Genomic DNA, 27,314 nt, shown 5'->3' on the forward strand with positions numbered 1-27,314 from the left:
CTTGTTTTAGATGTAAATTCTAAGCAGATTATCAAGATTGCTAAATCTGAGTACAGGAGAGTAGTCAATCAACCAATAATTGAGTGTTTTAGAAAAATGCTCAAAGATATGAACTGGAAAGATGTTTATAGTGCCCATGACATGAATGAAAAATATAACACATTCATGAACAATGTTAGTACCATGTTTGAAAACTGTTTTCCTCTAAAAGTTACTCAAATTATACAGAAGTCTAAAATAAAACCATGGATTACACAAGGTATAAAGATTTCCTGTAAGACAAAAAGGAAAATTTATCTGTCGACCAAAAATAGCTCCAATGCTGATGATTCAGCTAAATATAAGGAGTACTGTAAAATATTAAAAAAAGCAATTCAGACATCTAAACAAATGCACTACGAGAAGAAGATAGCAATGCCAGGGAACAAAATAAAAACAATATGGGATATAGTGAAAGATGAGACTGGTAGAACCAGAAAGGAACAGGAGCAAATAGCATTAAGGGTAAATGACACATTAGTAACCGATGGGCATTATGTGGCAAATCTATTTAACAAGTATATAGAATGGGATTGTCAGGATCAGTAAATAATGCCTTGAATATCTGAAACTAGCCTTCACAAATAGCTTCAGGTACTGAATATGTCACTCACTTCACCACAAGAAATAATTTCCATAATAAAATCTTTAAAAACAAAGCATTCTAGTGGTTACGATGAAATATCAACAAAGATAATTAAGGCATGTTCTTGTGAGTTTAGTACAATTCTAAGTTACTTGTGTAACCAGTAAATTATAACTGTGACATTTCTGACTGGCTAAAATATGCAGATGTTAAGCCTCTATTCAAGAAAGGGGATAAAGAGATACCATCAAACTACAGACTGATTTCATTTTTGCCACCATTCTCAAAAATTTTAGAAAAAGTAATGTACAGGCAGCTTCTCAACCATCTGACCACAAATAACATATTATCAAGAACACAGTTTCCATATCTGAATGGTTCTCATATCGAGAAGGCTATTTACACCTACAGTGAAAATGCACTTAATTCATTAAATATCAAGTTACAAGCAGCAGGTATTTTCTGTGATTTGTCAAAGGCATTTGATTGTGTGAACCGCAACATCCTTTTAAATAAATTACAATTCTATTGTGTCACGGGCAGTGTTGCAAAATGGTTTGAGTCATTCCTCGCTAACAGGAAACAAAGGGTGTCAGTGCAAGGGACTAGTGAATTAAGTCATCAGTCATCATCAGGATGGGAAGAAATTACATGTGCTGTCCCACAAGGATCCATCTTAGGGCCATTGCTTTTTCTTGTGTACATTAATGATCTCTCATCAGTTACACTGCCAGAAGCAGAGTTCGTTTTGTTTGCAGATGACACTAGTATTGCAATAAATAGTATGTCGAGTGTAGTTCTAGAAAGATCTGCTAATGATATTTTCATGGATATTAATTAAATGGTTTAAAGCCAACTCACTGACGTTAAACTTCGAAAAGACTCAGTAAGAGGTTTCCACCCAGCATATGCATAAAGTATGAAGAAGAGCAGATAGAAGAGGTTGACAGTCTTAAATTCCTGGGATTACAACTTGATAATAAATTCAGTTGGGAGGAGCACACCACAGAACTGCAGAAACACCTTAACAAATCTGTATTTGCAATTCGAGTGTTAGCAGACATAGGCGACATAAAAATGAAAAAGCTTGCATATTTTGCCTACTTTCATCCATAATGTCATATGGTATAATATTTTGGGGTAACTCTTCAAGTCAAACAAAAGTTTTCAGAGTCCAAAAGCGTGTAATACGTATTATGTGTGGAGTAAATTCACAGACGTCCTGTAGAAGCCTCTTCAAAGAACTAGGTATACTAACTACTGCCTCTCAGTATATTTACTCCTTAATGAAATTTGTCCTCAATAATATATCTCTTTTTCCAACAAACAGCTCAGTTCATACATGCAATTCCAGGAAAAAAAATGATCTGCACAAGGACTTAAAAGCACTTACTTTAGTTCAAAAAGGGGTCCACTACTCAGGAACACTCATCTTCAATAATTTGCCAGCTAACATAAAAAATTTAGTTACAAATAAAGATCAGTTTAAAAGGAGGCTGAAAGACTTATTACTGGCCAACTCCTTCTACTCCATTGACAAATTTTCTAATAGAAACAAATGATGTATTGTATATACAGGGTGATTCAAAAAGAATACCACAACTTTAGGAATTTAAAACTCTGCAACGACAAAAGGCAGAGCTAAGCACTATCTGTCGGCGAATTAAGGGAGCTGTAAAGTTTCATTGAGTTGTACATTTGTTCACTTGAGGTGCTGTTGACTAGGCGTCAGCGTCAGTTGATGCTAAGATGGCAACCGCTCAACAGAAAGCTTTTTTTGTTATTGAGTACGGCAGAAGTGAATCGACGACAGTTGTTCAGCGTGCATTTCGAACGAAGTATGGTGTTAAACCTCCTGATAGGTGGTGTATTAAACGTTGGTATAAACAGTTTACAGAGGATGGGTGTTTGTGCAAAGGGAAAAGTTCTGGACTGCCAAGAACGAGTGATGAAAATGTAGCACGCATCCAGCAAGCATTTGTTCGCAGCCCAGGAAAATCGACTCGCAGAGCTAGCAGAGAGCTGCAAATTCCACAATCAACTGTATGGAGAGTCCTACGAAAAAGGTTAGTTATGAAACCTTATCGTCTGAAATTGGTTCAAGCACTGTCTGCAGCTGATAAGATTAAAAGACTCGATTTCTGTGATTTTATCCTTGCTCAAATGGAAACAGATGAATCTTTCGTTTCAAAGATTGTGTTTAGTGATGAAGCAACTTTCCACACTAACGGGAAAGTCAACCATCACAATGTCTGTATATGGGGCACTGAGAATCCGCGGGAAACAACTCAGTATGAACGTGACTCGCCTAAGGTGAACGTTTTCTGTGCCATTTCAGCCAATAAAGTTTTTGGTCCCTTTTTCTTCGAAGGCTCTACTGTAACTGGACTACAGTATCTGGAGATGTTAGAGAATTGGCTGTTCCCTCAGCTCGAACAAGAAGCACAACAATTCATATTTCAGCAGGATGGAGCGCCACCACATTGGCACTTATCTGTCCGTAACTACCTGAACGTCAACTACCCGAGGTGATGGGTCGGCCGCCAGGCAGCCCGTGACAGAGCACTTCATCACTGGCCTCCAAGAAGCCCTGATCTTACCCCCTGCGATTTTTTCTTATGGGGGTATGTTAAGGATATGGTGTTTCGGCCACCTCTCCCAGCCACCATTGATGATTTGAAACGAGTAATAACAGCAGCTATCCAAACTGTTACGCCTGATATGCTACAGAGAGTGTGGAACGAGTTGGAGTATCGGGTTGATATTGCTGGAGCGTCTGGAGGGGGCCAATTGAACATCTCTGAACTTGTTTTTGAGTGAAAAAAAAACCTTTTTAAATACTCTTTGTAATGATGTATAACGGAAGGTTATATTATGTTTCTTTCATTAAATACACATTTTTAAAGTTGTGGTATTCTTTTTGAATCACCCTGTATATTCATACTATTAGCATTGTTATTTTAGCTTAAAAAAAAAATTGACATGTTCCACATCCACGAGGAGCTCCTCAACACGGATCTATGGAACGAAAAACTAATCTAATCTAATCTAATCATCACCCTGGAAACAATCCCCAATGCTGTGACAAAAGTATTTCTCTGAAATACCCTCTCCTCCAGGACTGCTAGTCCCATAAGGTTTATGGAGGAGCTTGAGTGAAGTTTGGGAAGAAATCCAGAACCTTACCAACTCTTCTATTAAAGTCCCAGTCTGGCACACAGTTTTAATCTTGCAGGAAGTTTCAGATCAGCTGATACTACACTGCAGAGTGAAATATTCATTCCAGACCCATAATGTTCTTTTTAATCAAATGAGTTCTTTCTGTCACACAAAATTTTTGGTGACTAGAACAATGACTGCAATAGGCATATAACTTTTGCAGATTTCAAATTTTGTGCTGATTTATATCATATACTTCTATCTTTTTCATTCATGTTTGTATATTTATACTACATCTTTTTTCATTGGTCTCCTCTGCCCTTGAAAGAAATTGATCTTTCTTTTTATTTGTTATTGATTTGTCTATTCTGTATTCTGAATCTGTCTCCTTATAAAAGAACTGATTTATAAAATGAGGATGTTAACAATTCAGTGTAGTCTCTCTCTCTCTCTCTCTCTTTCTCTTTCTTTCTCTCTCTCTCTGATACTGACTCTGACTCTTCCTTTTTAAAGATAATGGCTTTTGTTCTTAACCAGCATTTTACTTTAAGTTTTGAGTTACATATGTAACATGTGTATCTCTTTAATATTAATCCAGTCTGGTTTTATTTCTACTTGGTATTTTATTTTAATTGTTAATGTTGTTGCAATGAGTGTAAAAGTGTTACTTGAAGTGAATAATGAATTTTTATGCCAGGGCATTAACAATGCCTGAAGATGAACGGACACTACGAATGAACTACCTTCGTCGGAGAGAAAAGCTTCATGATGTAAACTATTGGATGAAATCATTTTTCAAGGCCATGGGCTCACTGAGGGAAGATGGTGATGATGGTTTACCCACAACAATGCAGCCAGTGACTATGGATGACTTTGATGAATATTTGTCCAAGTAACAACACAGAGTATTCATTGTGAAGTAATTAAGAGCTAGTTTAAAATGTTGGGATCCATTTCTGATCATGGTCTCTCTCAGGTACCTGGGCAACCACCACAAGCTGGCTCTGCTGCTGGATTATGATGGAACCCTGGCTCCTATTGCACCTCACCCAGACTTGGCAATTCTGCCTCCAGAGACCAAGAGTGTCTTGGAACGATTATCAAACATGCCTGATGTTTATGTTGCTATTATATCTGGAAGAAATGTTGTAAATGTGAAACAAATGGTAAGTATCTTCATGTTTTCATGGCACAATAACTGTTGAACTAAATTTCGGCTGTGCAGCCGTATGAACTCTGTTTATTCTTCTTCTTCTAATAATTTGGCTTTATACTTTTTTTCCATCTTCAGAGTGAGGCAACAGATCAAACTTACAGGACTCAATCCATTGTTTCCATAGACACACAAAAACTAGAGACCTTGATCGATGGCAAAGAGTATGCATTAACTGAATGTGTGCATACGTGCTCAATCCATACTAGGATGTCAATATATGATCATTAGGTGCACTGTAGTGACATATTTTTCAAGTTTGTTAAAGATAGTGCTGTATTCCATGATTTGTCCATGTTGGAACCACTCTCTCTAATAATTAAATTCTTCATCAAACTAATTTCAACTTTTTCTTTCACCACTGAATCCCATAAGATGAAGTCATTGCTAGAATTTTGACTTTTTCATACTGTTTATAATGACTGGTGTTGACGCAGTGTTCTGTTATAGCTGATCTCTTGGGCTGTAAGATCCAGGTGTACCTACAGTGTTCATGCATCTTTCTTGTACTATAGGAGTCATTTTCCTTATTTGCGAAAGACCACACTCGCAGTGAATCATGTAAACTCCAGCTTTGCTGTGTATCAAGCTATCTTTGCCAGAACCCAAAAGTGCTTCTGTCTTCCGTGGATGGTAAACCACTTTGTGCTTGAAGAGGAGCCAACCTATTTTTGACGAAAGCTTTCCCATCTGTGGCAGGAAAGCCATGGATTTAAATTTCTCTCTGTCTTGTAATGTGGCTCGATTTGGAGAATACATCACAAGTATTTTAAAATCATTTAAATTCAATTTGCAGTATAAATCAAAGAAGAGTTCTGCCTTTCATTTTTGGATATTTTGATTTGTTGCGAAAACGATGGCACGTTGGGTCACACAGATTATTGGAAACTCCTTCATACAGACTTATATTTACATGCAAATAGCTGCCACCACCATTCCCAGATGATAAGTGTCCTCTTAATTTTTGTTTGCTAAGCGCACAGCATTGTGGATGAAAACAGTCTGTATGATGAGATTCTACACTAAGAGAATTTTTGAAGCAAATGGGTGTTCTCCACAACAGGTTTGTTAAGTGCTACAAGTAACAAAGATGGACATAAGGAGTCAGGAAGAAAACCAAGAGAGATTTAAATTAGTGGGTTCCCTGACTTATGTGGGAAAACTGCCATCAAAAATAGGTTAGATCTTCTCCAGGCATGAAGTTAAAGTGATTTTTTGCCCTCTCACAAAGATAGCAGCATTTTGGGGTTCCATCAAAGACAACTTGACATTTTACAAGGCTGAGACTTAACAAGATGTGCTGCGAGTGTGTGGTGTATCATTCATCAGGTAGACAACTCCGTGAAAGCTGAATGGAATACTCCAAGAAAGACGCATGGAATACCCTAGGTACACGCAGGTCTTACAGCCCAAAAATTTATCTGTGGCAGAAAATATTGCATCGACACTAATCACACTGTGCAGCATGATAATATCAAAATTCTATCATAACATCATCTTTTTGCAACTAGGTGACAAAAGAAGCAGTTGAAATTTATTTTGTGAAGAGTGTCATTAACAGAGATTGCAGTTTCAGTGTGCACAAATCATGGAATTATGTGCTTTCTTTAACTAACTCACAAAGACATCATTACAATACAGTTAATATTATATATATTGATGCCCAGCTTTAATCAACCATGTAGCCACAGACTCAGTTTATGCATACTCATTGCCGCTGATCAATTTCTCTGATACTCGTGTTTCTGTGGTGTAAAACAATGGAACAAGTACTGTAGCTTCAGTCTGTTGTCTCACTCTGAAGATGATGAAAACGTATCACGCTGAAAAATCAGAAGAGGAAGAAACTGAGTTTATTTGGCTGAAATCCCAGCATTTAATTTATCAAATGGTAAGTAAGTTATATGGCAATGGCCTTGCCGCAGTAGTAACACCGGTTCCCATCAGACCACCGAAGTTACGTGCTTTCGGGCTGTGCTAGCACTTGGATGGGTGACCATCCGGTCTGCCGAGCGCTGTTGGCAAGTGGGTGCACTCAGCCCTTGTGAGGCAAATTGAGGAGCTACTTGATTGAGAAGTAGCAGCTCTGGTCTCGGAAAGTGACATACAGCCGGGAGAGTGGTGTGCTGACCACATGCCCCTCCATATCCGCATCCAGTGATGCCTGTGGGCTAAGGATGACACGGCAGCCGGTTGGTATCGTTGGGCCTTCATGGCCTGTTCCGGAGGAGTTAAGTAAGTCATATAGAAGTTAATAATATCACACTTCCAGAAATTGGTGCAAGGGAAGTCTACAAGTGGATGAGATTATGGTGCAGGCACTTTCAAGATTTTTTAATGTGTGACGAAATTTTGATGTGCTGCTCACTAGCACTTCTTGTAGTGCCTTGAGCAATTATTCTTTGTTATCTTGGCTTGGTTAATGTTTTGCACACTAGTATATCGATTTAACTCATTCACTGTTTATGTTATCTTAGTTTTGCAAATTAACTCTCGTATACCAGATTGTGGCTCTGTTTCTCAATGTAGATTTTGTTTGCATAAATTTCTCCACCATTTCAATCACTATTTTACCTGACAACTCTGCAGGTCGTGCTACTACATGTACCTCTGGCTTTTGTAATGGTATCATGGAAAATGTGGTGCCAGTAAAAGTAATGTAATAGTTGTGTACTGTACAAGTGGTCGTGTAACAGTGAGATCAGTAAAAAATTACTCTTATCCCTTTCAAAGGAGTTTGTTGTAAAATACAGGGAAAATCTTGTCCCCCAGGTTCCAGTTCATCCCTCCCACATACCATAATTACTTGAGTTATTGTCAGATTATTTCCCAAATCCATTTGACAGGAAAGACATTCAGCATGGTTGGACAATGCTACATATGCTAACTCACAAGAGAAAAAGGGGGGAAATATTAAGAAATAAATAAGATATTGTTTTAAAGACTGTGATGTTCCTCTATGCGTGATATATTCTTTCAGGAATTTTCACATCCTAAAAATCTGTATGAGGCATGTAGCAAATGAGATTGGAAAAATGGATAAAAATTATATTTTAGGCTCCCTAAAGCCTGAGGTAAACCACAATGGATTATCTGTTACAATATTTCTTTTTGGGACATACCGAAAATGTAGTCATTGGTATCACAAGATACATTACAGATATGCAAATGCAGAAATAATAAACTGTTCTTGAACATTTCATTGCTGGAATTCAATGTATGAAGGGCCCAAGAGCTCTCTATTAACACAGAAAACTTCCTACATTATATCTTCATAAAAGACACATAGAAACTAGGTAACACAGCACGTGGAGCAGAATAAAAAGAACTTAGCTTTAAAACATGGAATATTATGTTACTGTGGACTATGTAACAAAGAAGACAAGGAAATGTAGAAAAGGATAAAAAACAAAAAATATCACTTTGCTAAACAACACGTATTAAGAAAGTCAAACAATGGAAACTCCTGGTTGAAACATCTGCAATGTAGGATAAGACAGATTGCTACTTACCATAAAGAAGTCACATCAAGTTGCAGATGGGCACAATTACAACACACTTGCATATAGCTTTGGACCACAACACCCCAGAACCACCTCCGCTTCCTCCACAAGATACTACTACTACTACTACTACTACTAGTAGTAGTAGTAGTAGTAGTAGTAGTACCAGCACCTGAAGGAGCATTCCAGACACCACCTCCATCAACACCTCCATAAGTTATCCAACCTGCTAACATCTTACTGCCACCTCGGGGCACCCCTATCCAACCCCTGTCATACCCATAGTGTTCCTCCTCACCCACCCTCATAACAGTGAAACCCTGCCTAGCTGACCTTTTCAGCTTGACACAACCCTCAAAACTCACTAACTCCCTACCAACTCTCTACCAAATCCAGAGCCAAAACATTCCCTTAATGCTGTTGTTAACCTTTCCACCAAAATCCTCAGCTCCACAAGTGTTCCAGCCCTATCCAAAGGCCACATCATTAGGCCTACACCCAAATATAAGAATGCTGGACTGCTGCTCTCCTCCTCCCGATCCCTCCAATGAAAGTGCTTCTTTGCTGCCAACCCCTCCAACCAAACTGTCCTAATTCCAACACTGAACCCTGCCCCTTCCAATTACATCACCATCCAACTGTGATCCTCCCTCCCTCCCACCTATCCACCCACTGGTCACCCTCCAGGAATTCCTTACCTCCCACTTAGTTTCACCATACTTCCCCCTGGTCCCTTCCTCAGAACATAAATCTTTCAATTGAAGAAAGAAAAGCCATACACAACCTCGAAACAAATCCTGACCTAATCATCCTACCTGGAGACAAAGATGCCACTGCTGTTATTATGAACCTCAGTGACTACCTGGCAGAAGGCCTCCACCAATTATCTGACTCTTCCATCTATAAAACCTGCCAGAGTGATATCATCCCAGAAATCCATCACAAACTCCAATCCCTGCTTAAAGTCTTAGACCTTTCCGAGAACATCTCTCCTGAATTCGTTTGGAACTGATGACCAAGCAGTTTGGTCCCTTCCCCCTGCCCCCCCCCCCCCCCCCCCCCACCTCCCTAAACCAACCAGAATCAATTTCCCTCCTCGCCCCTAAGACACCCTGCATACTGACCTTCTACATGGTCCCTGAAATCCAGAAACCCAAAAATCCTGGATGCCCCATTGTGGCTGATTATTGTGCCACCACTGAAAGAATTTCAGCCCTTAATAACCAACACCTCCAACCAGCCTCCCTCGTCGAAGACACCGACCATTCCTTCACCGACACTCCACCACACACACCTCTTTACATCCTGGATTCCTACTCGCCACTGTTGACGTCACCGTCCTATAGACCAACATCCCTCATGCTCATGGTTTTATCGCTATTGAACACTACCTTTCCCAACATCCTTCAAACTGCAAGCACACTACCTCATTCATCTCTTACATCTTACTAACATACATCTTACTAACTTTATCCTAACCCAGAACCACTTGTCATTTGAAGGGAAGGTATATAAATAGATCTGTGGCACACCCATATGCACCTGCATGGCACCCTCCTATGCCAACCATTTCATTATTCATCTAGAGGAGACCTTCCTAGCCTCCCAAAACCCTAAACCCCTAGGCTGGTTCAGGTTCATTGATGATATCCTAATGATCTGAACTCAGGACCAAGACACCCTATCTTCTTTACTTTACAGCCTTAACACCTTGTCTCCCATCCACTTCCTGTGGTCCTCTTCAACCTAGAGTGACACTTTACTAGATGTTGACATCCCCCTCTCTGATGGCTCCATCTGCACCTCTGTCCACATTAAGCCGACCAGCCACCAACAGTACCTGCATTTTGACAGGTGTCATCCCTTTCACTCCAAAAAATCCCTCCCGTACAACTTGGCCAACTGGGGCAGCATATCTGCTGTGACGAAAACTCCCTTGCGCAGTATCCTAAGGGTGTCACCAAGGCCTTCCAGACAGGCATTATCCCCCAAAGGTAATCTGCAAACAGATCCCCTCACACCCCCAATCCTCGCACCAACCTCAAGAACCAGCCACAAAGGAGTGTCACCTTCTACACCCAAATACAACCCCAGACAGGAACAACTGAACCATATCCTTTGCCAGGACTTTGATTACCTGTCATCATGTCCTGAAATGAAGGGCACCTACCCGAGATACTTCCACCCTCCTAAAGTGATGTTCCACTGCCCACCATCCTCCACAATATCCTAGTCCATCCCTATGCCACTCCCAATCGCAGCTCCTGCCACGAGGATCTTATCCATGTGGAAGACTTAGACGCAGAACCTGTCCTGCCCACCCACTCAGCACTTACTATTCCAGTCTTGTCACAGGTTTATATTACCTCATCGGGGGCAGGGCCAGCTGTGAAAGTAGCCATGTCATTTAACAGCTCTGCCGTTATCATTGCACAGTTTTTTATATTAGTATGACTACCAACCAGCTGTACACCAGGATGAACGGCCACCGTCAAACTGTGGTCAAGAGCAAAATTAACCACCCTGTGGCACAACATGCAGCTGAACATAATTCACTTTATTTCAATGGCTGCTTTGCTACCTGAGCCATCTGAATCCTTCCCCCCACCACCAGGTTTTCTGATCTGCGCCACTTGCTAGGTGGTAGCCTTTAAATTGGCCGCGGTCCATTAGTATACGTCGGATCCACGTGTCGCCACTATAAGTGATTGCAGACCGAGCACTGCCACACGGCAGTTCTAGTCTAGAGAGACTTCCTAGCACTCGTCCCAGTTGTACAGCCGACTTTGCTAGCAATAGTTCACTGACTACATACGCTCTCATTTGCAGATACGACAGTTTAGCATAGCCTTCAGCTATGTCATTTGTTACGACATAGCAAGGCACCATATTCAGTTACTATAAGTACTATGTGAACAGATAATATAGTGACTCATGTACCGCCAAGAGCGACGTTCATCGTTAATGGATTAAAGTTAAGCATCAAACTAATTACATCCGCCTTGGCATGTTCCAGACCTCATGTCAGTATAGTCCTTCCCTCCTCATGCCAGCCTGCATGAGCTAAAATGCGTGCATTTCGGCCTCCTCTAGTAACACGGTGTTGGCTCTTCTGCCAACACAACAATCCTTATAACACATTCTCCCCTTCCGTAATTATCCTGGCCTCAACCTACAGTCCCCACACCCTCCACCCAAAAGTTTCCATCCCCTCTGTTCTGTCATCTCCTCCCCATTCTCATCACCCACCCTGTTTATTTGCAGCCCTCTGCCAAAGCATCTGCCCATCTTTTCCCATTCCATTCCTTTTTGCTACTTTTTTTTCCTCCAACTCCCAGTCCCACAACCTCCTGACACTACGCCTGTTGGCAATCTAGTACCTGCACCCTCCACCAGACACCATCCATTTCTCTCCTCATTTGCACACTACCACCCTTTCCCCTCCTCCAGCCCCTCCAGATTGCTGCTTGCATCCCAGGTGGTAGTTGCATTCCAGCCCCAGACCTCTGGGGGTCTTCAGCATCCATGACGTTTGGTGGGGATTCAGATTCTGCAGCGCGTTACCAGATTTACAGTAGCAATCTGTCTTTTCCTACGTTGTTCGTATTAAGAAAGTGTCAGGTACACTAGCATCCAGTATGTGGTGTTCTTTCATATGGAAAAAGAGAGAGGAAAAGTTTTGTAAATAATTGGAGCTTGCAGTGGCAAGGCAGAAAGGTCCATTGAGACCCCACATCAGAAGGCTAGCATGAGTGAAACTGACATTTTTTTTCTATGTGTATCTTATCTGCTACAATCACAAGACAGTGCTTTTGCATCTCTTTTTGATTTTAGTTTCATTTGGAATTGGTCTTATCTGTATATACAAGGGTGTGCTGACAAGTAATGCCTCAGTTCTTTTTGCCTGAAAATTCTTAAAGCTTTTTAAATAAAGCAAACATTATTAACATTCTCCGTCTTTATTCTTCATGTTCACATATTTGCAGCCCCCTGCCACTAGAGAAATCTGAATTGTAGTGTGTCACCCAGTGGTATGTAATGTAACTACGGATGTGTGTGAGAAACAGCGCACTGTATTAGAGTTTTGAAATCAAAGTGTTTGTCCACAAATGCAGCGCACTCTCCTTCAGCACCATACTACCAGACTGCACCTGCAACATTCTGACACCTCAAGTTCACTATCGTCGATTGTTCTCCATACGGTCCCGACTTGACCCCATCCGATCGTCTGTTTCCAAAAGCTGAAGAAAATCTTTGAGGACCTCATTTTGATAGGCATCAAGTGGTGTAAGTGTAGTTTAGGTTATGGCTCCGTAAACAAAATCAAACATCACAGTGACAGTACACAACAAACTGGTCTCTCATTGGGAGAAAAGTGTTTGTTGCAAACTCAACGATGTTGAGAAATAAATGTGTAGACATGTAGAATAAAGATGTGGAATGTTAATAACGTTTGTTTTATTTAAAATGCTGTAACAGTTTTTGTGTAAAAAGTTCAGAGGCATTAATTTTCCAGCATGCCATCGTACGTTGTTACACTGTCTGACAAAAGTAGTGAAACATACAGCATGGGAGGAGGAAGTGAAACGAAACTTCACAGGATGGGAGGGTTTCAGTGACTGCAAAATAGTCAAATTTACAAGGAGCCTGGCAATATGAGCCCACTTACTGGTGTGACATTGCATCCTCTTCCGTACGGATGCATGCACTGATTCTGAAGGGAAGGGTGGCACAAAGCTCTCATGCCACATCCTGAGACAAGCTGGCCCACAGTAACTGCCGATGACTGGCCCTCGATACATTGGATACTGGCACTAGTACGGAGATGACGCCCCGACTGGTCCCACAGGTGTTTTATCGGGTGCAGATAAAAGGTATAACGTAGACAGTTTGTAGAGAAATGTTCTGTGTGTGGACGAGCATTGTCCTGTTGAAAAAAAAAGCACCATGATATTGTCACATAAGGGATAACATATGAGGATGTGGATATCTGTGAAATACTGCTGTGCGCACGATCACTGCCAACGGTGACCTGAAGTTACCCACACCGTCATGCTGAGAGTAACACTGCTGTTCCTCTTCAAAACATTCTCAGGATGAGACCTCTCCTCAGGTTGCCCCCGTACTCACTGATGATGGTTCGCAGAGTAATGGAGAACAGCTGCTTGGTGCTGAACACGATGTGACATAATTTGTTAGTAGTCCGTGCTTTCTGTTCACAGCACTACTCCAAATGTTGTCGTATGTGCTGTGTTAACTGCCGCCTTTGTGTGGGATGGCAGTTTCTTACTCCGATTGTTACTGACTGGTGGTGCATGTTGACACTGTCTGCTGTGTGCGGTGATCTTCCTTTCTTGTGGTCAGACATGTTCGACTGTGCCTGCCCTCATGTTCCTGTGCAGTCCAGCATCAGGCCACTGTCACATCCTAATGTTCCACAATCTGGATATTGCGTGACTTGACCAGCTGGCCAAATGGAGGCCTATCGTGATGTCCCTTTCAAACTCTATCAGGTGTCAATAAAGCCATCTTACTTGATATCTCCTTGTCCTCTGCATTGATCACTTGACATCTGATGCTGTTCAAATCCCTCGTATATCCTACCAGGCCTGGCAACAACACTAAACATTAATTGCACTAATGCACTCTGATGGTTGTTCTCCCTGTAACAGAGAATTGAAACTCTATAATCATTTACATATCTGCCAATGATGGGTATGTGTGTGAAGTGACTTTGACCTCTGATCACATCTTCTGTGTGCTTCACCTTTCTTTGGCAGGAAATGTGTTCTCAGTAACTAGATGTTGGAAACGGTATCAGAATTCCACGTTGGTAAAAAGTTTTGAATAATTGTACTTGTATTGCTTACTGTAATTCACATTCAGTTTTATGTCTTCAGCATATTTAACAATACAATAGCTTCATGAGAGTGACAGTTCACATCAGAGAACACAAATAAGTTGACCAAGGAATGAGACATGCAAATGCTCTCTCACCTTCGTCACATCCAGAAGAAGCATACACTAGTGAATGATGCAGATCTGAGTGAAGCCTGCCCTGGCACACTCAGTATGCTACTTAGCAGGCCATAGTCACATTTGCAGAATGTACAGCATGTTATTTTCTACTAAATAGTTATATCAAAGTAAGGTTCATTTTTTTCTGTTCATTGTAACCAGCAACGTGAAAGAAATGAGCACTGCTGAGTTTGTAAGCCTACTCACTGACATGGTTAATTATTATGCAAATTCAGGCTGTGAGTCTGATAAAAGGTTCAGGCAGTTGCAGTCGCAGAAACTGTCATACTGTTTAGCCATTTTTTAAAATTACTGTGGTAGTTATTGAACAATGTTAATATCAGAAGTTATCATCTAGTTGTACAAGAGATATGTAACACTAAATGTATGTGTGTCCTTTACATTAACTTGCTCTCGTTGCTAATATTGTTCATAACTATGTTTTTAATTTAATTTGTAACAACATCTGTATTACAGCAGAACCTCACTAATTCATCTCCTACAGGACCTGGAGGATAGACAGAACGCAAAAAAGGATGGAGTATCAGAATAACACTTTTTTTTTATCTGTAACATCACAGTACAGTACAGTACAACTAATTTTCAACTGGAAATACTGTCTGAAAGTTTGTTCTGCATTAAAATAGTAACAAAATGAAAATGTTGACACATCAAAAAACCTTACATGAAAGTATACTGTGCAGTAGTGCCTGTACTGTATAATATGTCTGTATCACTAGTAAGGTATTGTTACAGTGAGTAAAAGTTTAACAACCTTACATACCTTATTACAGTACTCCACTGACATACAACAGGTTTGCACTTAATTTTTCAAAACATGAGAAATCACACAGTAAAAAAATGTTTTGTTCTTATGTAGGGCGAAAAATTGTATAACTTTCTTTTGCTTAGCAGACAACAACCTGATTTTTCCGTGAGGTTCTGCCATTCCCTTCACAAAATGTGTGTTGGAGTAGGCATTGAGCTTTGTTCAGTGTACTGAAGGGCTACATCAAATGCATTTTTACCACCTGGATGTGATACTCAAGCTGTAGGTTCATTGTCATCATCATTGTTCTGATTCTGATCGGCTGTTCGAGTTATACCATCAGTGGTTTGGTCATCGGTTAATTCTTCTTCCATTGTGCAGACATTGTCAGCTGTACTGATCCATTCACTTACATCATTGAGCTCAACATTCAGTTGTAAAGCTTGCAAATCCATCAAAAATCACTGGAGTGTCTTCATCTTGACTTTCATCGTTTATCTTCATTGATTCTTTTGAGGTTTCCTCTTCATTTTCATTAAATTTTGGCCACAGTTTGTGCTAAGGTTTTTCAAGCATTTCTGCTGGCATTTCTTCCCAAACATTGGCAATTGTGTAGAGTTCATCTCTTACATTTATTGATTTCATCACTTGAAACAAGCTATTGCCTTCTTTTGTACTCTCTAAAATTGATCCAGTGTATTTTCTACAATATCGCCTCTTCAGCAACTCACTAACTCCCTGGTCCATGGGTTTGATTAGACATGTCACTTTATTAGGAAGAAATAAAGCCCTTATTTCACCTTTTTCAGTTTCATCTTCAGATGGATGAAATTTCACATTGTCAAGCATCAGTATAGCGTGTTTAGGGAGTATTTTCCTTTTATGTGTTTTGTAATAGCAGGGACGAACTAGTCACAAAACCATTTCTTAAAGAGTCTGGATTCCATCCATGTTGACTTTTACTTACAAAATCATACTGGCAGTGATGCCATGTCAAGGTTTTTGAAAGCCCTTGGTTCTTTTGCTTTTCAAATCACAAACAATGGCATTTTGTGACTACCATTCCATTAATGTTACTACAGAGAGCAATAGTTATTTTACCTTTGGCAAATTTTGTAGCTGTTATAGACTCATTTTGTGCAGCAAGAGTTCTTGTAGGAAGCATTTTGTAGTTTAAGCCAGACTCAACAATGTTATACCCTTCATCAAGGTCAGCTAAGCCCTTTAACTGAGTTTTTGAGTTTCAAAACAAATTCATTGGTAGCTGTTTTCACAGCAGACAGATTCTTGCCAGAAAAAATTACATTTTGAATGTCATGTTGTTTTTTCCACCGATGTAGCCAGCCTTCACATGTTGCAAACTTCTGATTTTCATTGTCCCCACTTAAATTTTTCCTGCAAAAACAGTGCCTTTTCTTTTATGATTGATCAAGACAATGGAGTTTCTTTTTTTCTCCATCCACAAGCATTGTCTAGAATTTCACTTTTAGGGTTCTTCAAAGTCATGGATATTTTCTGTTCTTTCTTATCGTCAATCATCACTGTATTATTTTCAAGAGCTTGGCTATTTTTTCTCCAGTCTTAAAAGTTGTTATGCCAGTCCCAACCTAATGTACAATGTTTTGAACAGATTTGCCTTATGTAATCTTTCAAGCACTTTCAGTGATGGTGTCACATGTTTACATTTAGTTGATGCCATAATTCAGTTATGATTGTGCTAGGAAAAAGTTGATCAAAGTACCGCAACAATCAGCGGTTGACTGCTTACTGACCGGTATGCAGATGACAATTCCTCAGCAAGTCTAGACCTGACTGTAGCAGTGGCTTGTGCATGTGGGGGCCGCTTCTGATGACACAACTGAGAAGTGCTTCTCTTCTGTGCTCCGGCCTTCATGTGGCTTCACTGGCAATGGGCGCAACTACTGTAGTGAGCAGCTTTGATTCTGTCACTACCGCTGCTTCTATGCTGACATCACTTGCCAATTGTTTATATGTGGTGACCTGTTCCTCGGTCTGTCAGCAGTGCCACTGAGTGGAGTTATGTGAAGGCTGTTTAAACAGACACTGGAAATGGGATAGTCGGTCTGAGCGAGGCGTCTGACCATCTGAGGTTGGATTAGTGAGGTTCTGCTGTACCACTTCTTATGTAAACGTGTCACAGTTCTTTTGTGCACAGGGTGGCACAAAATGTGTAAAGTATGTTCACGTCTTGTTTGAAGCTCAGAGTTAAAGACCCAGACTTTTGGACATCATGATTGCATAGCCCTGGGCCACTCCGCTTCCCCATTGTTTCACATTCTCCCTCCCTCCCTGTTTTCCACCACTCACTCCCATTAAAGGGTTGCAATCTGTGAATTTTGTTTCTGTCTGTTGCAATAGTATGTTTGGGTGCAGCAACTTAGATACACACAGAGAGCTCTTATGTGCGGCCTTTTTTCTCAGAGAGAGGGTACTGGGGAATAAATGTAGATAGAATTATAAGGTCATATTAATTTACATTGCAGTTTTTGTTTTTATAAGGCTGCTCATGATTGTGAGATTGACAGGAAATCTGTATTTGCTTTTGTCTTTTAGGTGGGCATTGAGGGCATAACATATGCTGGTAACCATGGTCTTGAAATTCTGCATCCTGATGGAAGCAAATTTGTTCATCCAATGCCAATAGAATTTGAAGACAAGGTGACTGATTTGTTAAAAGCCCTTCAGGAGCAGGTAAAGTGTTATTTCTCTTTAGTATTAAGATTTTTGTAGTACTTACTTCCATATAATTTAATATACTGTGACATAATTAATAGCTTTACCATAGGGTAGGTAGAATCAGAATCAGAACTATGAAGTCCTAGGTCCCGGGATTGGAGCGTACTGCGTAAAAAATGAGTGGAAATTTGTTCATATGCATTCCAACTCCCAATAGATACTGGAACTGATGGGTAAAAGAACTACAGTTCAATGAAAGAAAGACCACTGTGAACAGCTCATTTCTCGGATTAGTTCATATGAACTAGTGCACTCATGAGTGTGATATACTAAATTCTGACACATCTGCTGGTGATTCACATTGTAAGTTGTCTGACCTGTCATTTGTGTTCCTCGGTAGTGTTCTAATTTTCAAAGTCCATTTGTTGATTGCAAGGAGCTGCAAGTGATTTTTAAATAATTTTACACATCATCACCGAAGAAAGTTTTTGAAGTTAGTGTATATTTATTATCATTGTCTGTCATGATGATGATCAGTTGTATGGAAAAATTCATATACTCAAGGACTTTGAGAAGTCTAGTGACATTTAACAAGTGTCAATAGTACTTTATATGCACACAGTAACTATTCCACATAAGTGATTGTGTATACATAGTTCAATCATATCTGTGTTCAGACTGCTGACATAGAAATATACATGACAAAATGCTAAACACAAACTGACTGCCTGAACATTACTCGATGGTCACTTACTATAGTCCCGCTTGATATAATGCTGACTAACACTGAACTCTACACGATGATTACTGCTGGGTGCAGATTGACTATGGCTCTGTGCACATCACCTATATTAAGACACGTGTAGGACAGCCATCACGGAATACTACATCATTCAGATATCATATGCATGGTTGCATAGTATATGTATTTTGTATGTAAAAAAAGAGCAGAAAAGGGGGGATAAGTAGTATTTGATATAGTAGTAGGATTATAGCAAGCAGGTATTGCACCTTGCTGTTTCAACATAGTAGTATTTATCAAATTCTAGTATTTTAATTATTCAGTAGAGAAAAAAAATCACTTGGTTTTGGAAAAAAGTCATAAAAAACTTATCAGTACATTTGACAACTGCTTTTCAGTTTGTTTTTTTTTTTTTTTTTGTCGACATTCTGTGTCAGTTGATTTCAGTGTATGTCTGCTATTATTGCACTTGTATTTGTATGGAAAAATGAGAACTGTTTTGATGGAAGTTACAGAAGAAGTTGAAGTAATTGCACTGTTCTTCAGTACAATTTTTCTCCCCACTAAATGAGCACTTACAGGCTGCCTCTGCAATTAATATTCATGAAAATTAATTTGTGCAGGAAATCAAAGGTAAAGTGTTGTGGAAACTTGTTTCAGTTTATTCAACTGATACCACAGTAAATCAAATATTTACTGATGTATTGAGTAAGAATAGCTCCAGCACTTAATGACTTGTAGTTGATATATAAAGTTATCATTCAGTTCTAGTGTGCCTATATGAACTCTTACTTACATTTATAATATTCTGACCTGCTCCAACACAATACAATCCATGCAGAAAAATCACAAGACAATTGTAAAATGCACTGAAGCACCAAAGAAACTGGCATAGGCATGCATATTCAAAGACAGAGATATATAAACAGCTGGAATACGGCCCTGTGGTCGGCAATGCCTACATAAGACAACAAACATGAGCGATGGGGCGCAGCATCTCCGAGGTAGTAGTGAAGAGAGTCTGTGTGTGTGTGTGTGTGTGTGTGTGTGTGTGTGTGTTGTCTATTTTCTGCAAATGCCTTATTTTGTGGCAGTCTTTTTGTCGTGTCTATCTGCAACTCAGCATCTCCGTTATATGGTTAGTAGCAACTACTCTTTTTCATAATGTTGGTATGTTCCATCCTGGATTTTCCATATTTTGTTTCTACTTGTTTTATTTTTTTAAGTATTTTGATAACTATTGTTGCACATGGTCATTGATACCAATTTCAATGTATGCATCCTCACAGGTCTGTTTAATGCCATTAGATCCACTATAGTTCTACCAAAACTACCATTTATAGGTAGTTTTAAAATAACACAATGTTTCACAGACTGTCTTGCCATGCCCTCATTTACACACTTTAGTTATTCCAGTTGACTGTTGGATGATTAAAATCTCCTCTAATGATGATGATATGTTTGAGAACATACCTACTAGTGAACTAAGGTTATCTCTAAATTTTGTGCTGCATCTAGGTGTGTGTCTGTAGGATGATAAAAACATCTAACTACAAGTTTATGTCCACCATTGATACCAAGTCTTGCACAAAGCATCTCACATGCAGCTTCAATTTCTATCTCACTGAATTTTGAGTTTCTTGTCAACAGTGGCAAATATACCACCTCAATATCCCATAAGCCTGTGATTTCAGTGTATGCTTAGGTGTATTTGATGGATCTTGCACAAATAATTAGGGAGATCATACAGCTGCCATTATCTGATCTGGGTGGAGAGTAGTCTAGTCTAAGAAAACCCTAGTGTGCATCCCACAGAGTCAGCTATGCTGGTAGCAGCCTCTAGTGAGTAGTGTACACCTATTTGTGGGCCCTTCAGTTCTTAACCCTGTTGCGTTATTCCGGGAGGTGACAGACTAGCTTGTGACACAAAATTTTGAAGTCTCTGGTAGTTCCTCTCTCAACTTCTCAGTTTCAGCACATTGAACTTCTTGGTTAGGGGATATCTGTAACACCCAGACTATTCCCTGGTTCCTGTTTCTCTGCATAGGGACTCCCAAATCTACCACTGACCCATCATTCGCAATCAATTAGACAAGTGGTTGATAGATCCTCATAGTTCCACTGAATTTTTCTACCCCTTCAGTCAGTTGCAGTTCTGTCATTCAGTTGTTAAATAAAGTTTAAATATAGCCTTTATTTTTACAGATGTGTAACTTGTGCAATCCCCAGGACTAAATGCTGGGAAGTTTGATGATTGTTTTATTAACCCTTCAGTAAATTTCCTGTTTGGTGGTGAATATCAGAAACAAACCAATAGAGTGCGCTATTTCCCATTGTGACAAATCTTCATATCTGGAGAAAATGTAGTAGAATTTTGGGGAACGCTGTATCGTTATACACCCTCCCTCCCCCCCTCGCCCTCAGCCACTCTTACAAGGATTACTTGCATGAATGGCTGCTAAATACATAAAAACAACTTTGAAAAAAATCAAAAAAGTTTTCTTTTCTTAGCTGTCGCTCCAGTCACTGGTTCACATTGCACATCTTAAGGAACTTTCAGCTCACAGTCATCAGTCCTTTTGCACTGTCCATCGTTTGTCTGCAACCCCTCTTTTTCTGGCAGTCTCTATGCTGCAGTAGCACAGTCCACTATTAGTTTCACAGTTTTTTAATTTTCACTTCCATGTCAGTTCTCTAGGTAGGAGCAGGGATGGACTCATTACTCAAGGTACTCGTGTAGGTTACAATTAATGTCACATCAGGTATGAATATATCAAAAGCTTTCACATATATTACACTATACTATTAGCATATTTACAAACAAAATTAAGCATCTCAAAAAGTGTAAAGATTTAGCTATATACAGATTAAAGTCAAAGAACAAAACTAAATTATATATGTATCCATTCATTTTGATTAATATTTCAGTATATTCCACTATACAGTATATTTGAACTCACCAGATCTCATTTAACTCTTTATCATATCAAACAAATTCACAGACTGTTGATTGTCACACCATCTTGTAATAACAAACTTTTTACAAAATGTCTTTTGTCACAGAGCAATTTGTCCATTTAGTAACACATGTACATCTACCATTGTCCATTTGTTCATCTCATTAGCAAATTCATAGTAATTCTCAAAGAACCACCCACAAATCAAATACATGCTCTACAGGATAAACTACAATAATTGGTCAATCACTATTATAGGAAAGTCAAATTTAGTACACAGTTTACATTTTCAAATTATTCCTCAAATAATGTCACTCAATAGTCATATTATATACAGAAAACTTATACTACAGAGAATGGATAGTATTTTCAGTAGCAGATAACTTAACTACAGGTTTATAGATGAGTAAAAGATGTAGCATCCGAAAACGAAAAGAAGAAAATAGAATGGTACATAGCTCGGAGACCTAGTGCTCGCCACACACTTGACACAAAGGTGTGTCCTCATGAGGGCATTTTCATCATCTCATTTTTTCTTGGTGTTTAACACGTACTCCGTACGGTTTGACAAAATTTGGTTTGTGAGGTTTTAGATTAAATCTACATTCATAGTTTTTCACTTTCCCAGGTTTCTCACTAAACACATCTTTGTATTCCCACAGCAAACTACCTAATTGATCTGTCTGTTCTTTATTTAGACTTCCAGCTTCTTTTAGTTTGGTGGCCACTAATTCAGCATACTTGTCTTCACTTCTTTCTTCTTCATTGTCTTCCTCGTTAACATCAATCTTTTCATTTGCACAAACCACTCTTCTAATTTACAAAATTGTTCTCTACACAATTTTGGATGATTAGTTCAGTCACATGTGTTACATCTGTCTTTGGGATGGTAAGCATTAACTTTTTGTTATTCCAGTCAAAATCCACACTTATTCCTTGTATCCAGCTCATTCTGAACAAAATATTTTCATTGAGGTCAGGTACTACAAAATATCCTTGGTTATACTGTACATCATTTTTTGTGAAAGATATTAAGGCTTGCCTGTTTACAACTTTGCTGCGCCTACCAGTTCCTCCCTTAATTTTGATTCCAATAACAGGATATTCTTAAAGTTAGCACTGTGTCTTATCTGGTCTCTAAATTTTTCAGAAATGGCACAGACAGGACTACCTGTGTCTAAGAGGCAAACTCCCTCATAATTTGCAACTTTTATACGTATATACTGGCAACCTAAAACTTTTTTCTTCCTGCTTTCCTCATCTTCATGCAGCAAATCACCCTCAGTCTCTCTAAAGTCCAAGTTGTTTATACCTTTTTTTTCTGCACAATTTCTCTTACTTGTCTGAATTTTGCTTAGAGCTACATCAGATGATTGCTTGATGTCATGTCCCTCATTTACACACTGTTTGCTTTTCCCGTAACTGATCTCACTGTAAGCCTGCTGGTTGGTTCTACGTTCGTAGTTGGAATGCAGTTCTTCACAAATAATCTTGTTGACACTTTGTACTCTGTCGTCATCATCACTATAACCCTTAAAAGTATCCCATAAAGTTTCTATCAAACAATGGAAAATCCAGGATGGAATGTGACAATATGAGAGAAGGGAAGTTGCTACTCACCATATAGTGGAGATGCTGAGTCGCGATAGGCACAATAAAAAGATTCACACACTCATAGCTTTCGGCCATTAAGGCCTTTGTCAGCAGTAGACACACGTACACACATGCGCACACACACACACACACACTCACGCAAGTGTAAATTGCACACATGTCTGCAGTCTCAGAGAGCTGAAACTACACTGTGAGCAGCAGCATCAGTGCATGATGGGAGTGGCGATTGGGTGGGGTTAAGGAGGAGGCTGGGGCGGGGAGGCAGAGAAATAGTATGGTTGGTGTGGCGGACAGTGAAGTGTTGCAGTTTAGACGGGGGGTAGGAGAGAAGGTGTGAAGGGGGAGGGGGTTAGTAGCGGAAAGGAGAGAAATAAAAATAAAAGAAATTAAAAGACTGGGTGTAGCAGTGAAATGATGGCTGTGTAGTGCTGGAATGGGAACAGGGAGGGAGCTGGATAGGTGAGGACAGTGACTAACGAAGGTTGAGGCCTGGAGGGTTACGGGAACATAGGATGTATTGCAGGGAAAGTTCCCACCTGTGAATTCAGAAAAGCTGGTGTTGGTGGGATGGATCCATATGGCACAGGCTGTGCAGCAGTCATTGAGATGAGGGGTATTATGTTTGGCAGCGTGTTCAGCAACAGGATGGTCCACTTGTTTTTTGGCCACAGTTTGTTGGTGGCCATTCATGCGGACAGACAGCTTGTTGGTGTACATACCTACATAGAATGCAGCACAGTGTTGCAGCTTAGCTTGTAAATCGGATGACTGGTTTCACAGGTAGCCCTGCCTTTGATGGGACAGGTGATGTTAGTGACTGTACTGGAGTAAGTGGTGGTAGGAGAATGTATGGGACAGGTCTTGCATCTAGGTCTATTACAGGGGTATGTGCCATGAGGTAAGGGATTGGGAGCAGGGGTTGTGTAAGGGTGGACGAGTATATTGTGTAGGTTCGGTGGATGGCGGAATACCTCGGTAGGAGGGGTGGGAAAGATAGTGGGTAGGACATTTCTCATTTCAGGGCACGATGAGAGGTAATCGAAACCCCAGCAGACAATGTAATTCAGTTGCTCCAGTCCCAGATGGTACTGAGTTATGAGGGGAATGCTCCTCTGTGGCCGGACTGTGGGACTTTGGGAGGTGGTGGGAGACTGGAAAGATAAGGCATGGGAGATCTGTTTTTGTACAGGGATGGGAGGATAGTTACGGTCAGTGAAAGCTTCACTGAGACCCTCGGTATATTTAGAGAGGGGCTGTTCATCACTGCAGATGCGACGACCACGGGTAGCTAGGCTGGACGGAAGGGACTTCTTGGTATGAAACGGGTGGTAGCTGTTGAAGTGGAGGTATTGCTGCTGGTGGTCAACATCTAGGAAGGTGGCTTGTTGGGATGAGTAGCTCGTGTACAGATAGTGTTAGTTAATGTTAAATACATAAAGGATTAATTTACAACAAAGGTAAGGATAAACATATAGGAATTATTTTAATAATTGTAATACAAGGTGAACAACTTTGCTTCTGCTGTTTTTTCCCCAACATTTGAAGCTTTAATGAAACACAAGTATAATTCAAAGTATTTTCTATCGTTGGCCACTACTTTCTCCCATCTTTCAGGCAGTGTACGAATCCTGCGTCGAATTTTCACCTTTTGAAGTGATCCAAGAATTGATCCAATTTGTGACTTCTTCATGAGATTGGAATTGTTAGTAAGCCAGGCCATGCGCCGTTGACCTAAACAGGTGATAGTCAGAGGGAGCAAAGTCTGGAGAGTACAGCGGGTGGGGTAGGACTTCCCATTTTAACGTTTCCAAGTACATTTTGACCTCTTTTTGCAACATGGGGTCAAGCACTGTTGTGCTGCAAAATCACTTTATGGGGCCTCTCGCTGTATTGCGGCCGTTTGTCTTTCGATGCTCTGCTCAAATGCATTAATTGCGTTTGATAACGAGCACCTGTGATTGTTTCACTTGGTTTTAACACCTCATAGTACACGATGCCAAACTGGTCCCACAAAATGCAGAGCATGATCTTGGAGCCGTGAATATTCGGTTTGGCCATCGATGTGGAAGCATGGCCGGGATATCCCCATCCCCATGATTTTTTGCATTTAGGGTTATCATAATGAACCCATTTTTCGTCCCCAGTCACAATGCGATGCAGAAATCCCTTCTGTTTTTACCTCTGAAGCAACTGTTCACAAACACACAAATGCCATTCAACATCTCTTGGTTTCGGTTCACATGGGACCCATGTTCCTTCTTTCTGAATCATGCCCATAACCTTGAGACATTTTGAAATGGCTTGCTGTGTCACTCCCACTAATCGTGCCAATTCTGCATCTTTGAAAACATTTTCTCTTCCACCACTGTGCTGTTCTATGACATTAAAATCACCATTCTTGAAGCGTTGAAACCACTCACAACACGTTCTTTCACTAATAGCGTCCTTACCATACGTACTTGAGAGCACTCGATGACATTCAGCCACTGTTTTCTTCATATTGAAACAAAACAGTAACACCTCCTGCAAATGACGAGAATTAGGCTTGTACTGATTTTTTCAATCAAGAACAACTTTATGATGCAGACACAATCGACTAATGTTTGAATGAGGTTACATTGACCGATGTCCAAGCTAACTGTCTGAAGTCTGCGATCTGTTTCTTTCGACTGCTACTTACCGTTGTCGCCACCTATCGGCAAATGGCAGAAGCAAAGTTTTACACCTTGTAATATAAATATATTTTAATAATTAAATATTATTCACTTTTTCTAATTTACTTTCTGTTTTTACTTTTTTTACTTTCTTTTAAAAATTACTCTGTTTACTACAGCCAATAAACTGTAGGCATGTCTTTACATCTAGTTGCTTAACAATTCATATCATTGAGCTCGAGGAAGAAAATGAATGTTCCAGTGATAAAACACAAGATTTGTGTTTTGCATGTTCAGTTGTGTCTCAACATCATTGTGCTTCCTATTACGTATACCTCAGTTTTTGGAAATCCATTTTTGCCTCTGGATACCTTCCTTTTCCCACTTGTATAGTTATACTTATTATTATACTTTTATTTCATCATACTCCATTTTTACAAATTGTCAGATAAATTGACAGCCATCTTGTGCCTTCATTTAAAATGCGTTTCCCTGTCACACATCTATCTTTTCTTCTAGAGAACAAGTAACTCATTTTGATTATTCATTACTTGAGTTAATTAAATTAAGTCCATTTATTATTTAGAACTGCTTGCAATTTTATTTTGAGTAACTTTATAACACAAGGGTTTGTTTTGGTAAAAAGTTTGTATGAGTATGTGCCTTTTTACTTCACAGGTGTGCAGAGAAGGAGCATGGGTGGAAAATAAAGGGGCTCTGTTAACATTCCACTATCGCGAGACACCTATGCACTTGCGGTCTGAAATGGTTGCACAAGCTCAGACTCTGATTGAGCAGGCAGGATTCAAAGCTGGATCTGCCCATTGCGCAATCGAAGCAAAGCCTCCGGTACAGTGGAACAAAGGACGAGCATCTCTTTATATTCTGCGAACTGCCTTTGGAGTTGACTGGAGTGAACGAATCCGTATAATTTACGCTGGTGATGACGTTACTGATGAAGATGCCATGGAGGTATGTGCCTACCATTTAGAGCCAATTGATTTTTCTCAAATTAAGGGAAGGGGCTAAAGGGTGAGTATTTTTGTGCGGAATGGCACAAATGCTTCATCATATCGAAAATCTGTTGTTGTTGTATAGCAAGTCGTGCATTCTACACTTGCCAGGTCAAAGTACACACTTCACGAAGAAATAATTTCTCATTTTTAAGAACCATTAAAAATAACTACCCTTATTGCAAAGGTTGGTATCTGCTAGGCACAGTATAATTCCAGGTGGAACACCCTCGCCTTGGTGTAGTCTTTGACTTGACTTTCCAAGCAATTTGTATGAGGATGTACAGTTTAGGTACACTCCAAATTATTATGCAATTTGGCCTTTTTCTTGTGTAGAAATTATAGCCAGA

At 39.9% G+C, this 27,314-nt stretch overlaps 1 protein-coding gene across 3 annotated transcripts in view; it reads left to right on the top strand.

Moving 5' to 3' along the window:
• The window catches only part of LOC126417174 (uncharacterized), a 114,294-nt gene that overhangs the window by 66,094 nt on the left and 20,886 nt on the right, over positions 1-27,314 (top strand). For all 3 annotated transcript variants that reach the window (XM_050085075.1, XM_050085073.1, XM_050085072.1), the window contains 4 exons: positions 4,482-4,676; positions 4,761-4,950; positions 17,862-17,999; positions 26,630-26,923. In XM_050085075.1, the coding sequence (XP_049941032.1) occupies positions 4,482-4,676; positions 4,761-4,950; positions 17,862-17,999; positions 26,630-26,923 (817 nt within the window). The remainder of the gene's footprint in view (positions 1-4,481; positions 4,677-4,760; positions 4,951-17,861; positions 18,000-26,629; positions 26,924-27,314) is intronic.

This window comes from Schistocerca serialis, chromosome 8, assembly GCF_023864345.2.
Source record: "Schistocerca serialis cubense isolate TAMUIC-IGC-003099 chromosome 8, iqSchSeri2.2, whole genome shotgun sequence".
Taxonomy (NCBI): Eukaryota; Metazoa; Arthropoda; class Insecta; order Orthoptera; family Acrididae; genus Schistocerca; species Schistocerca serialis.